The following is a 14,899-nucleotide window of genomic DNA, read 5'->3' as shown; positions in this document are numbered from 1 at the left end:
ATCAAATTCATCTGTAGAAAGCTCACAGTATTCCCCGTGTTCCACCAGCATATAGTTTTACAGCTGCAAGACAACATTATAGCTAAGTGCAACGGCGACATCGTGGCGGTCAAGGAGGGCTCCATAACCAACTTTGGCGCGATCTGCAAAACAGCAAAAGGCAAAGCCTGCGCTCAGGCGATATACGCTGGAATGACAGCTCGATAATTATGAACGACAGCCCAACGTAAATCAGCGCTGACGACAGTCCAGAAATCGAAATCAATGGCACCTATCTCGATTTAAGCATTTCGCCGTGGTCCACGGCACTAATTTCATCAGCCAACAAGAAATATTAAGAAAAAGGCCAGTTGTAGCGGGATCCCCATTGCTCAATATCACCATTCATGACCCAATACCACACACAATACCAATGCCACAGCTCCACAGGATAAATAGCCAAAACTTATAAATCATCCAGGACTTCAAAGAAGAGCTGGAGTCGACCGCCTGCAGTTGTTTCTTCCTCATCTATTATCCATCCATCAGCAAATATATCGCAACCGGGGACGCTCACGAATTTATTTGGGGGATAGCTAACAAACAACCCCCGCTTGGTAGGCCCTATATATTTAAAGCTACCCTCGCATGGACATTCAGTACGAACACTCGAATGTACAAAAATAAAGTATACTATCTCCGGCAGTTGGCCGTAAAATCATATTGTAATTATTTGATAAATTATTACTGAGCCCAAGGCCATTAATAAAAAAGCGAAGTCAAGCTTTCCACCCTAATCGTCCTAGGACACTTGCGTTCAATCATAACCCAGCCTGGCCAGCAGCCTGCCCAGAAGACCTAATTTATATATAGTTTCTAGTTTGAATAAAATAATATTTAGCCTTCCGTATTCTCGGGGGCCGAAACCGCCAACCTCGTGCTCAGTGTGCCCCCACTGTTGTAATCAACTGTGATCAACTGTGCATCGATGATTCATAAGTGCTCAATTATACAGTTATAACTGGCAAAATAGAAATAAGTATGGAAAAAATACTGCAAAAAAATAAAACGAATTCTGTAAAAGTTAACGAGTAACCTTCTCTTGACAGAAATCATGATGCCGACACATTATATAGTTCGGCGAGCACCCACGCTCATGGTCCGTGTTATGGCTTATGCTGCCAACGATGGATTGCGTACATGCAAGAACAGTTTATCGCTTATAATTGCCGGCTATGTAGCTTGTTTTATATTTAATGCCAGTTGCAGTTTGTAATTGTCACTCAGAGCATTAGCTCTTACAAATAAAACATATTCATTCTCCGGTAACAGCCGTTAAATCATTGTACTCGTTCTTAGGATAAAATGATAAAATGATTCCAGATACCTTGAACACGTCACATAGCAACCCACCGCTTGACTATAAGACCAAGAAGACATTATTTAAATACATATACCAGTTTTTAAAGATTTACATAAAGTAGTGCAAGTATATAAGAGAGTAAGTTAAATATTGTAAAATTTGAATATTTGCTATAGGGCCTAACTAGTTGACTATTTTAAAGATATTTTATCTATGCAATTATCTTCGATTGATTTTTTGCCTGTGCGTGCTGCTGTTGAAATATTGTTATTCCGTGTCATCATCATATATTATAATTCCTTTAATATCGCGCTTTTTGCATTTTTAAGTTTATCAAGTCGTTTGAGTAGATGGTTATTAGCGGTTTCTGCTTCCTCCAAACGTTCCAAAATCTCCCGATGCTGTAAAATACAAATTGGGAAAAATTATAATATATATAAGGTTAATAAAATAATTAATGGGATAATTGATACAGGATATTCCATACAGCTATACGGCATTGTTCATAAGTGAAAGCTGGGAACAGTAGATGTGGATTGGCTTATGTGCCTACAGGATGCAGGAATGCCAAGACCTGTATTGCGATTAAATATCGGCTGAATCTTATTTTCTACACTTATTGCAGCAAATTTAACCTCGCATCTCTCCTATGAATATAATGACAAACTATCGAACGATATCAGGGTGCCAATCGGCACCACCATACTATGTATACCATTTTAATAACAGGGAATCTCAGACCCTAGCGGACCCTACTCAGACCCTACTCTGCCACGCTTTTAATTTTAGCACCGCAGAAGTAGTGGCTAGGGGCTCATATTTAAGTACAAAACAACAAAGGTGCCACTGAGAGCTTGCAAAATGTGACTTACTGTCTACTTTCTAAAACCCTGAACCCGTTGAAAATTGGTGAAAAGAGTATAAAAGGTTTGTGAAAATATATTTAACAAGCAGACGAAAGTATCTTCTACCCCATACATAAGATAATACATTCGACTAGCTATAAGTCAATGGCCATTAGATTCACAATAAGAACTCTGTTTTGCATGATCAACAGTCTAACTCCGCATGTGCAGCTACAACAGCACAGCCGCGCGTCAGAAACAAAGTTGTCATCAGCGTTCCCATGCACTGGTTGTTTGAAATACAATTCGCTTGGACTAAATGCTCTATCAGCGAATATAGGTCACAGGGCTAGCTTCGCTTTAAGAACATTTTTATACCTAGCTTACGTTTAACTTAAACAATAAATCAGTACCTAAACGACTGGTACCTCTTATAGCTTAGTGACACTTCCAAATTTTAAATTGTTTACATGTGTTTAAAACCAACCAACTTAACATAGAATGACATCCTTATGAATAATAGTGAACAAGAGGATTTAGTAGCCGGGTTAGACAAAGATGCTGTGAACCAAGGACAGTTTAAAACAAATAAATGTGACGATTAGTGCTCCGTTTGGCGAATCCAAGATAAAATCCCTACTCGTGTTTACGGTTTATTACTGTACTTTCTGTGAGGCCTTAGCGTTTGAATTAAAATTAAAAGAAATGAGAAAAAGAAAGCTCCTAACACATTCCGCACCCGCGGTATAAATAATTTAAGATGCCGAAATAATACACAAGACATAGAATGTCACGAGACATTAAATGTTGCTGATTTGGTGCCTCTGGGATAGAGTTCAAGCGAATTGGTGGACACGTAATACAGAAAATACATCAGCAACAACAGCGAAGCTTGCTGAGTGCAATGAAATGGCAAAGGAAGAAGAAATGGCAAAGAAACAGTGTCGCACCTGCGACACATTTACGAGAATCAAAGTTGCCTAACTTGCAGATCAAATCTCTTGGTGGCAATTAAAAGCAATGGCCAACACACTAGACGCTCACTTCGCCATCGACTAGGGACAAGATCAATGCATCTGCACTGGAGAACTTCAATGATATTCTGCTTGCAGATCGATGTTTAACACTACATCGCCAATAGACAATCTACTAGGTGCGGCTATGTATGGCCTGTAACTACTGACGAGAAGGAGCTAGAGAGACATGGCAATGTTATTAAAATTTCGATGGTATTTCTATGGGTGAACTACTACTACTGCTACCACGCGGCTTACTACGATTGACATCAACACCTCACTCCAAGAATTCTGGGAGTTGGACAACAAGGAGCAACAACACAGTTTCAAACTGTTCAACGACGACTACTTAAAGATGAATACCTGTGATACCAGTGTGTTAATTTTATGGAAGACTATGAGAGGCCAGGCCACATGTGGGAGCTCAACCCAAACGAGATACATACACATCAGAGTTTATGGATTTTTTCAAGATTGTGACAAAACAAACAAATATTTGTTCAACGTGACGTTTACCCCGTAGGGGTTTACTACCACGGTATTCGAAATACAGCGAGCCGAAATAAAGCGTCGGACTAGCGCCCCTCCAAGACACTGCATGTGCAGTGCCCCTTCGGTACCAAATTGAATGCATGCTTGTCGAACATGACATTCCCCCTTGGTGGGAGGTGAGGTCTATCTATACCTCCGCTGGTCTATGGGTACAGCACCCGGTTGACACGCAACTCCACGCCGAGTGAAAACTCTCCCCACAATTGGGTATCGAACCACAGCCACCACGATACTCCCCGAAGGGCCGCACCAACTAACCAGGACGGAACGAGTTCCGTGGGCTCCTGGTTACCCGTGGTACCAAATTACAGCTTTGGTCGGCAGTTCGTAGCAATTGCCACATCCCAGTTTTGTTGACGACAAACACGGAATGGGTCATCCATTGTTCGACTTACCCCAAGGGGTTTGTCTACCAGATTAAGCTCTGTTCGGCTTCGTGACACAGTCCATGCCACTCCCAGTTTTGGCTAACGTCAGCCCGGCACTGGTCGGCCCTGTGTGGCTGTACTTCACTCCATCCCTCGCCGCCGTCTAGCAAATACCGCCAGCGCAAACATCTCCAGGAGTAACAGCCGCTCTGGTGTCTCCAAGACCCGGGAAAAGTCCCAACGGGTACCTTCTCTCCTGACACCAAGTCCGTCGAGGTCTCGCAGATCTGCATAGAGTGGGCAAGCAACTAGCACGTGCTGCCAGTCTTCATACTCAGCACCGCATTGACATGCGGGCGTTGCACTCAGACTTCTCTGATGCAGAAATGCATTTAGCGACCCGTGGCCCGTCAGCAAGAATCCAGCGTGAAGACCGAATCCAAAGTCTCGCCGGCTGTAAACGAAGCATGCATCCGGGATAAACTGATGAGTCGGTCGACCGTGCTCATCACTATCCCATCTCCGTTGCCACTCGGAGCACATGCCTTCTTCCAGCAACGCCTTCATCTGCCTCATCTGCTCCAGCAAGCACCTGCAGTGCCACGGTGGACACTGTACGGCATACCGGTAGGCATCCTAAGAGCATGACTCTTTGGCAGGAGATGAGGCGCCTCCTGGCCCCCGACTCTCCCCTGACCGCGGAATACCATACCGAGGCACCAAAAAGTGCGCAAGGCACCATGAGTCCGGCATATACAGTGCGTCTGGCTCGGGGACTGAAGCCCCAGTCAACCCGTAACACGCGGCCTAATGCTCCGACGACTCCAGTCAGTTTATCCCGCAATCCTGCGATATGCGGCTGAAAATTCAACCGTTCACCGACTGTGATGCCAAGGTACCGGTACTTGTCGACATATGGTAGGCTTGCTCCTGCAAACCGTACCACGGGCGGCCTGGAAACGGCAAAACGCCCCTTCAACATCATCATTGCCGTCTTGCTGGTTGAGATCGACACTCCGACCTCGGCTCCCCAAGTTCCCACGACGGACATTAGCTCAGCTGCTCGACGCTCCAGTTCGGCTCTCGACCTTCCCTCGACAAGAACCAGCAGGTCATCGGCATATGCACTAAATGTGCACAAGGGCTCCAGGCGTTGGAGCAGGACATCCATCATGGTGTTCCAGATGAACGGTCCGCTGATGGATCCCTGGGGACACCCTCGCGTGACCTCCACCTCGACTTCGCCATATCTGCTGGTCATCCTGGCTTTCCTGCCACAGAAGAAGCTCCTCCACAAGCTAGCTTCCTTGCATCCCGCATCGATCAAGCGGCGCTCCACTCGATGTTGTCAAAGGCGCCTTTAAAGTCCACGAAAAGACCAAGTACGTATACCGCCTGGCTGGCGGCAACGCTGGTCATCACGTGCTTCCAGGCGTCCTCGACACAGCGTCCAGGTCGAAAGCCAAATTGCCATCTATTTCCATCCGGGAGCACCTCCTTCATTCGATCCACCATGATCCCCTCAAGCACTTTGCCAAACACTGGCAACAGGCAGATGCCCCGGTAGGAAGCTGGATCGCTCCTATCCTTGTCGGGGCCCTTGAGGAGCGCGACCACACGCGGGCACTTCCACTCAAGGGGAAAGTATCCTTCTGTCAGGCAGCGGGAATACAACGCTGTCAAGTGCTCGGGGATGGCACGCCATACCGCCTTGCAGATCCCACCTGTGATGCCGTCAAGCCCCGGAGAGCGCCTGCTCTTCAACCAAGCGACGCATACTCCAACCTCGAAAGCTTCGAGCGCTGCAGCAGCTTCGTCCGGAATGACGATGTCTTCACTCGACTCCGCAACTGGAAAAAAGCTGTGGAGGAGGAGACTCGCGCAGTCGTGCCATGTTACGACCAGCCCGTCATCCGAACGAAGGCACCTCAAATCGGTAGTCCGCTTTCGTCCTCGGCATATCTGGTAGACGTGCCCCCACGGATCGTCTTTGTGGTCTCCAACGAAGCGTCGCCAGTTTTCCTCCTTCGTCTTCAGGATGAGCGTCTTGAACTCGCGGACGGCTGTCCGCAGATGAGCTGCAAGATACGGCGCAGATTCATGACCTCTGCGCCGTGCATCCTGGAGCCTCCGCCTCAGTCTCCTGATCTCCCGGCGTTTGGTACTCAGTTCGGCAGTCCACCATTTAACTTTTCCCTGCGCTCTCGACGGTCTGCGGCCTAACACTCTGTCGCACACAGACTGTACGGCAAGGCGTAGGGCAGACACCGCGGTATCCAACGGCAACATCCTAATATCCTCCTGGGAAAGGTGCTCCTCGATTTCCTCTACCAGCTCCGAGTCGAACAATCGCCAATTAGCATTCGCGAGCTTCCAGGACGGCACAGGAGCATAGCTCTCAACTGCATTTGCTGGGGATGGCGAAGTCACAACAGTAATCATGTTGTGGTCGCTCAAATCCAACTCGTCCACACTCCAGTCATACGCGGCCCACGTAGACGCTGCTTCGTTCACGATTGTTACGTCGATATCGCTCTGTCCTCTTCCATTATCGAACGTGTACACCTCGCTGACTTGATTTAGCACGTTGGCACGACTTCCGAGTATCCACTCATCTAGCTGTTCGCCTCTTCTGTAGTTCAGCTGGCCACGAAAGAATTCGTGCCGTTTGCTGAACCACAAGGGAGACACAGCGTTTGCGTCCAGGCTGAGAATTACCGGTGTACTGCTCGCCAGTAGCAGTATGGTATCCATATAGCTCAATATCCTTGTCAAGTCAGCTTGAGCATGGCAGTATATAGAGGTCAGGTAAACAGTGCCATGCTTACCTGTGACCCTCACACATACTCCAGCCTCGGTGGTCAGCGACTCCACTGGTAGGCAGATGGCATCTGGGTCGTCGATGATGACAGCAGCGCTCCTTTTCCGGCCCTCGACAGCGTGGCTTCCGAAAACGCGCATCCCGGCTGGGAAGCCCGTAATCCTTCCAACGACGTCTGCGTATGGCTCCTGCAGCAGCGCAAAGGAGTGGCCGTGGTCACGCATACGTACACCGATATCGATGCACGCAGCGCGGCCCCGGCCACAGTTGGCTTGGATGAAACTAAACATTAATGTTTAGCTTGCACCCTCGCCAACACTGCGCCATAAATCGGGCAAGTCCCCGAAAGCATAAAATGCCCTGAGGGTAGCCCTTTGAAGCGGCAGTTCCGGCAGTCCACCGAATTTGCGCACTTGGCTGCGATATGCCCCATCTGTCCACACTGTCGGCATACGTCCTGCTTAAGGCGGCACTCGGACACCTTGTGGTCGAAGCCGACACACCTATGGCAAGCATAGGTGCGGACGAGGGACCGGCATCGGTATGAGAACCACTTTATATAGACCCGTCCGGTCTTTTCAAAAGTCGCCAGGGCCCTCTCGTCAACTTCTAGCGTCAGATTAACGCTGGCGCCATCAGTGACGGACCACGGCTTCGACTCAAGGTGTACTGCCTTGTTGAACACCGCTGCTGTCATCTCCTCCTTGAAGTTGTTCGTATACAACTCCTCCATGAACACCTCGGGCAGGATCGATGTGTCCACATCGAACACCGTTATTCTCGGCCTCAATCCCTTGTTCGGCTGGATGTTGAGTCCAACCTCCGCGAACTTGGTGTTTGCCACCACTCTATTGAGCTCGCCCTTCGATGGTGTGCGGATGACCGCGCCGCCTCGCTTGAGCTCTCGCACCTCATGCACCCGCACTCCAAGGGTGGGTGCGACTTCCTCCATGATTCTTTTAGCCACCATTTTGCCCGACTCGCTCAGGTCCCGACTCGTGACCACTGCGGACCACGTCTCAACTGGCTTGTTGATCCGTGGGGCAGCGATCGGCACTCCTGGGACGGGGACAGCGGTGCGGGCAGCTCCGCTATAATCGCCCCTGTCCCCTCGGCCACTATCTTCCATGCGCGACACGTCTGCTCGCGACGAACGTCTGGAACAAACGTCAAGATTGTGACAGTCATGCTAAAGACAACTCAAATACTAAGATGAGTAACGCTCATACATTTTTATCTTGCATTTGCCACTTCAAACAGGTCACCAGCCGACTGGCTCTTCGCTCTCCGAAACCCAGGCGAACGAATGCAGAAGTCGCGGCTTGTTGATGCTGACACGAACGACAAGGTCAGTCGGCAGCCTGCCTTCAGCGAAGCTGGTCGATAGTAACCTGAGTCGCTACGTGTTCGAAGTACATTGAGCGAAAAAGTTATAAACTTGCGATTGACGCATGGTACTTTAGCTTTATCCATGAAATGCATGCTTTATTTGAATGATACATTACCCTAGATACTATTGAAAAATTTTACAGGCAAATTTAAAAGTTTAATAATTTTATCACAAAGCGCACCTTGTGCAATAACTATGATCAGAAAATAGCACAAGTAGATTGATTTTAATTTTGTTTTTGAACAGTATGCTGGAAAGAAGTTCTTGTCTCAGCCAATGGTGTGCAAGCACCAATATTTGTATTTGTTAATTATGCATGCATGAGTACTTTAAAATATGCATATATGTTTTTTTATTCACTGCACTGGCTTTTGCTGGTAATATCCACACGCAGCAAGACGTCAATGATGATTTGACAGGATCTTCAACTGAAGATAAACTTCTCCAGCGCGGAGATGAACTGATACAACTTACGTCACAGGCACAGCTCAAATTCGGAAAATGGTTTTCAAAGAGGGAAACGCATTGATACTATTAAAACAAGCCCAAATGTAAATGTTCTCGGTACAAATCAAAAATAGAATTCACAGGCAACAAGCAACTCTGGAATTGAATTTGAATTTCAACAAGTTAGCAGGCAGCCAAAAACGACAGATAATATCTGACGGATCTTGCAGTTTTAATCAGATTTTATTTCAAGTAATATGGTTGCATGACTTGGATTGGGATTCTCAGCTCCCACCGAACTTGGTCACGCAATGGCAAATATATCGCATGGATATCATTGCATTGAATTTAACATTGCAATACATTTTCTCCCACGGTAGCAAGAAGAAGGGCTGCATTTGCCTTTTCATATGCATAGCCACCTCTGCAGTTCGCTTGGAGCTAGCCCCAAATCTCACTTGTTCATTTGTATACTAGCAACAGTTGGAATCAAACAAAAAAATTTCATACAAACGTTTTCTCCAATAGTCCGCACATGCGGGTGGTGTTTTACAAAACCCCGTATTAGTGTGCAATTCCATCACAGACTTAAGAATTTCACCTAGCTAGATCTTACAGTTTGGGCTGTGCGTTGAATATCAGTCAGGCAGGATAAACAGTATTATATATATAGACATTATAATAAAAATATGAATTAATAATTCAAGGTTAACCACTGCGGTCTCAATGTGCGTCGATAGAGCTTGCAGTGTAGAGTGCCAAACCTTGTTAGGATCCAATGTATGTAAAATTCAACTGTTCAAGAAAAATGAACCCTTTGGCCGTGCACTGGACGTGATGCATATATTGGCATAAATGTATGGGCTTAAGAGTTGAGTTCCGCGCATAGCTCTTAATGTAAAAAAGAAAGTACCTTTATTAAATAAATAGCAATTTTTGTGTAAATTATTTTTGTTTCTGAGTGATTCAGTGAAAATTTTCAGCAGTTTCTTGCTTCATATTATGTTTATATTTTATCATATTTGTATATTTTATTAATTTGTATTATCATGTCTGCCTAGTTGCTTTCAATATTTTAAATTTAAAAGTTTTAATTTATTCAACTTCCTGCATTTTAGTGCGGCAGGTGAGGTCCAAGAAAAAGCTATCTATGACTTCTTCAAAACAAATAATGTGGTAAAAAGGTGATTATCAGAATAGTGTGGTACTATCGAGAAAGAAATAAGTACAAAGGCTGTTTTGGAACTGAGTGATTTTCCAGATTTCAGAAGTGAATCATGAAGCACACATTTTCACACATTTATTGACTTTTTAAATTTTAATTTTCGTTTAACGCATTATTTTTAATATATCTCCAGGCAGGGTGAAAATAACGTTGGCGAAAAACTGTTGGCAAATACAAAAATTTAGTTTTAAAAGATGCAGAAAAGGACTAAATAAAAAAAAAAAAAAAATATATATATATATATATATATATATATATATATATGTTGCTATCCCTTTGATTTAACCAAACCAAAATATTCAATAAACAATAACGAATCATTCTCAAAAATAGCGGAAAACTGTTGAAAAATACATAAAAGCAGGAGTAAATAACAAAAAAAAAACATAAATGTTAAATCGACTTTTATTTTAGCAATCCGAAATGTTTAATAAACAATGCCGAATAGTCCTTAAAAAATATCATTAATATGAGAACAAAGCGACAATCAGCTCACAATTGTTTTAACATAATAAAATTCAAATGTTCTTAGAGCAATACCAAATCATTATTAAAATATGTTCTGAAAGAGTTCCTAAAAAACACCCAAAATCGTTCTTATCCAAGATCGATACAGTCGAGTACGATCGACTACAAAATCCAATGCTGGCAAAACTGAAACGCGGTCTGCCCTCGCCTTACTTCACCCCGATCCGACCCTACTTAGAGTGTCGCTCTTTCAGGGTGAGAGTAAGGACGGAGCAGTCCCCCATCCATCACATCCAAGCTGGTGTCCTTCACGGTAGTGTACTAGGGCCACTATTATTTTCCCTCTTCTCCGCAGACATGCCGACTCCAAACGCCCATGCCCTTGGACTGCCTTCGCGCACACTCCTAATAGCCTCATATGGCGACGACGTCTGCGCAATGATCAGCGCCAGATCCCCAGTGGTTGCTGCAGATGCTGCGCAGAACTACCTGCACTTCCTTAGCTCGACGCTTGAACGTCAAACTAAGCCCTGCCTAAAGCACCACTGGGCAAAGAGTTTGATTCCCCAGCTCGGATCAAAACTTGTTCTTTTTAAGATCAACTCTTGCTAACGTAGGGCGACGCCAAGGCATAATAAACCTTGTTCTCAGTCTCTTTGTGAGAGTCCCCATATTTTAATAATAAGCTGCAAGGGACACAATCAACGAATTAAGAATATATTTATATGCTATTCATTTTTATACCCTGAACCCATTAAAAATGGGTATAAGGGTATATTGTATTTGTGCAAAATCCAAATGTACGTAACAGGCCCCATAAAGTATATATATTCTTGATCAGCACCAATAGCCGAGTCGATCTAGCCATGTCCGTCTGTCAGTCTGTCCGTCCGTCCGTCCGTCCATCCGTCCGTCCGTCCGTCCGTATGTATGAACGCAAGGATCTCAGAACCTATAAGAGCCAGAGACTTGAAATTTTAGATGTAGATGCTCCTAGTTCCCGCGCAGATCGAGTTTGTAATCCGATAATCGATAACTTACTCCGTTTCCAAGCAATCGATAAACATCGATATCGACATCCTGTTTTTTTTTAGCAAATTGGGTAAATAAGTGCTAAAGCCACCAAACATGCTATATTGCTTCTAGAATATTAAAGATATTTCAAGTATCTTTCATTTCATACCTATCGCCACCTCCCCGCTACCACCCTAGAGCTATAAATCAAGTTAATAACCCAACTTTTATTGCCAACCAATTTAAACCACAATTTAAATGCAATTGACTTTTTCAGAATACACAAATATTCTATGGTACAATAAGATACTGTAGAAAATTTCATAAAGATCGGTTAAGAAAAACCAAAGTTATATGCAACTGCGCAATTGAAGCAGCTTTAAGAATTTCTGTATACATGTACATACACACATTCATGCGCGTCTGCTTCGCATTCTAATAGCATGGTAATTGCATTTTTTTTATACCCTTGCATAGATGGAGACATCTCCGACCCCAGAAAGTGTATATATTCTTGATCAGCATCAACATCCGAGTCGATATAGCCATGTCCGTCTGTCCGCCTGTCCGTCTGACCGTCTGTCCGTCTGTTTGTTTCTATGCGAACTAGTCTCTCTGTTTTAAAGCTATCTTAATGAAATTTTGCAGAAGTTCCTCTTTCTGTTGCACGCAGCTCATATGTGAAAACCAGCTGGATCGCACCACTATATCATATAGCTGCCATAGGAACGATCGGTCGAAAATTAAGTTTTTGTATGAAAAAACATTTTGTTAATCAAGATTTCTTGACCAAACTCGGCATATATTAGTTTTACTTTACTACTGATATACAAAAAAAAAAAACATTTTGTTTATCAAGATATTTTGCCCAAACTCGGCATTAACTATTTTCCCTGTGCTTCTTAGATACAGGCAAAGCACTATAAGCATATAACCTCTTAGTTTTCATAAAACCTCTAGCTCATACGGTATACACATTTATTCTTTAGATACCCTTTACCCATACCATACCCATAAACAAATTGACGAACATTTTAATTGAGTGCCACAATTTTAATGCTGTCTTTCTTTTTGCGAATATAAAAGCATAATTTACTAATTCAATAAGATGAATTGCAGAAAATTTCATCAAGATCGTGTGGCCATGGTCATATTGGTAAATCGTGCGACAGCTACGCGAAACCCAAGTGTATCCGCACACATTCATTCATATGAGTGTGTCTTCTTCGAATTATATATTATACTAGCGGGTATAGCCCGGCCTTGCCCGTGGCACATATCTTATCAAATCACTGCTCTCAAAAAGCTTTAGAAAGGATTTTGAAACCAATCGAACGGTAAACAAACTACTTTCATACAAACGTTTTCCGCCAATTTACCACTGTTGCGAGTGAAATTTTCCAAATCGCTGAAACACGTATTCATTATATTCTTCTGTAGAGCTTTGAAATAAGTTTGATGCAAATCGGACACGACTTAAAATTCACCAAAAAAATCTTTAAAATGCACTTTCCACCGAAGGTGTTTAGATTTTACGAAAAATGTGAAAATTAGTATCAAATGATTTTTTATGTAGATGTGGGTGGAATTTTCCACACCGCTAAAACACGTATTTATTAAGTTCTCATGTAGAACTCTGAAAATAAGTTTGAAGCAAATCGGACACCACTTAAAACGGCGCCCAAAAACTCTTTGTATCGCATTTCTACCGAAATAGTTTAGATTATGCGAAAAATGTGAAATACGTCAATTCAAATCAATTTGAGGGTGAAACGTCATCCACCAAATTTTTGACCCCTATTTCCACCAACGAGGAATACATTTTTGGAAAAGTGTTACACCCCTCAAATGAATTTGAACAAAAAACTTTGAAATTGAGTTTAATGGTATTTAATTGAGCCGGATGGTAAACAAAAAAACTTCATAGAAACATTTTTCGCGATTTTTCCATACTTGCGGATGGAATTTCCCTAAACCCCGTCTTAACGCGCACCTTCATCACATAAGGTAACTACAGTGAAAATTTCAGCCTCCTAGCTCTTACGGTTTGGGCTGTGCGTTGATCACCAATCAGTCAGTCATTCAATCAGTCAGGACAAACAGTTTTATATATAGAGATAATAGTATTATAGTTTCGCTGACATATTTTATTGAAAGCTATATTTTAAGGTAGCTTCCCCAAGGTCAATGTTTGTCATAATGCTAGCAGTTTATGCCACAGGGATAAATATTTAAGCACTGGCTTCGGTTTTGGTAAATTTTTCCATTTAACTTCTGCTTAAATTGTATTCAACCATAACGTAGATCAGCTGCGATCAACCAACTGCTAAATTTGTTGTGTTGCCGTGGTCGAAAGCGGCCATATTCAGCCTTATTACTTTGGTAAAAACAGAATTAAGAATATAAGTATTGTCCTGCTTTCTGTCGCATGCTTTATTTTTTTCTAATCGATCTGTCCTATTTTTGAGTTAAGTGCTCGGTACTTACTTTGTGTTAAGTACAGCAAACGAAAATTTGGCAACATTAAAACAGATTTACACAATCGATAAGCATATATCTATAGAACAAAAGAGGGCTCCCACCATCAATGACCATGGGTTGTTGTAGTTCTTGTAACGCGGTTATCTTGAACACCTGATTGAATGCAAGCATACGTTGATACCCCAAATAGTATACAAATAAGGTTTATGGCCAAACATCCCGACCGCCTTGAAAGAACTATCTTTCCGGAGACGGGTAAAACAGCCAGCTTGTGCACTGGTCGCCAAATGAGTTCGGAGGCTGTGCGAATCACAATTTGCCACTCACAATTGACTCAATGCGCCCTTATTTCCAACGTATGGGCGGTGTGTTGTCCTCGTGTATGAGAGCCATAGAGCCAAAAGTGACATTTGGGAAAGCCGACGTCCACTTTGTGCTAGCTCTAAGCTCATTCACGTGCTCGGCAGTCTAGCGACGCCAAAATTGGTGTTTGATAGCCTCGATCTGATCGTAATGATTTAAGTCGGAGATGTTGTTGTTGATAATCTCACGCTCAGGCAAAGCGCGCTGCATCTACATTCAAAAAGTGTCTTGCAGTGAGAGCGATAAAGTCGTTGGGATCAGATGATAGCAATGACAGCGGGCGAGAGTGTTTAGTACTGCTTCTCTAACTCAACGACAGCGGTGATCACTTCCTCAAACGTGAACCGCATATTCGTGAGGCTACACACAAGCAGACCCCTTGCGCTTTCTACCTCCAAAGTGTGAAGTCTTAGGGCGAATAATATTTAAAGTTGTTTCTTCAGAAGGACAATATGAGCGAATGGCATCTTGAGTACTAGGGTTGAACATAAACTTTTTCCACTCGAGTAGCTTGTAGGATGGTCCGACAAGTTTTGTGGCAGTGTCCCAACAGATGTCAGATGAGAC

The 14,899-nt window shown here is 43.7% G+C and overlaps 1 protein-coding gene across 4 annotated transcripts in view; it reads right to left on the bottom strand.

Annotated features, from left to right (window-relative positions):
- Positions 1-1,225: 1,225 nt before the first annotated feature.
- LOC115768244 (leucine-rich repeat flightless-interacting protein 2) overlaps positions 1,226-14,899 on the bottom strand; it is a 74,205-nt gene continuing 60,531 nt past the window's right edge. For 2 of the 4 annotated variants that reach the window (XM_030712771.1, XM_030712772.1), the window contains exon 7: positions 1,227-1,743. In XM_030712771.1, the coding sequence (XP_030568631.1) occupies positions 1,633-1,743 (111 nt within the window). In that variant the 3' untranslated portion in view covers positions 1,227-1,632. Of the gene's footprint in view, positions 1,744-14,899 lie in introns of all 4 variants that reach the window. The other 2 variants (XM_030712773.1, XM_030712774.1) reach the window with 2 other exon arrangements.

Source organism: Drosophila novamexicana, unplaced genomic scaffold (assembly GCF_003285875.2).
Source record: "Drosophila novamexicana strain 15010-1031.04,08,12 unplaced genomic scaffold, DnovRS2.1 tig00001720-arrow-arrow-pilon, whole genome shotgun sequence".
Lineage (NCBI taxonomy): Eukaryota > Metazoa > Arthropoda > Insecta > Diptera > Drosophilidae > Drosophila > Drosophila novamexicana.
Note: the sequence above shows the minus strand (reverse complement) of the source record. Positions and strands in the feature narration are given on the sequence as shown.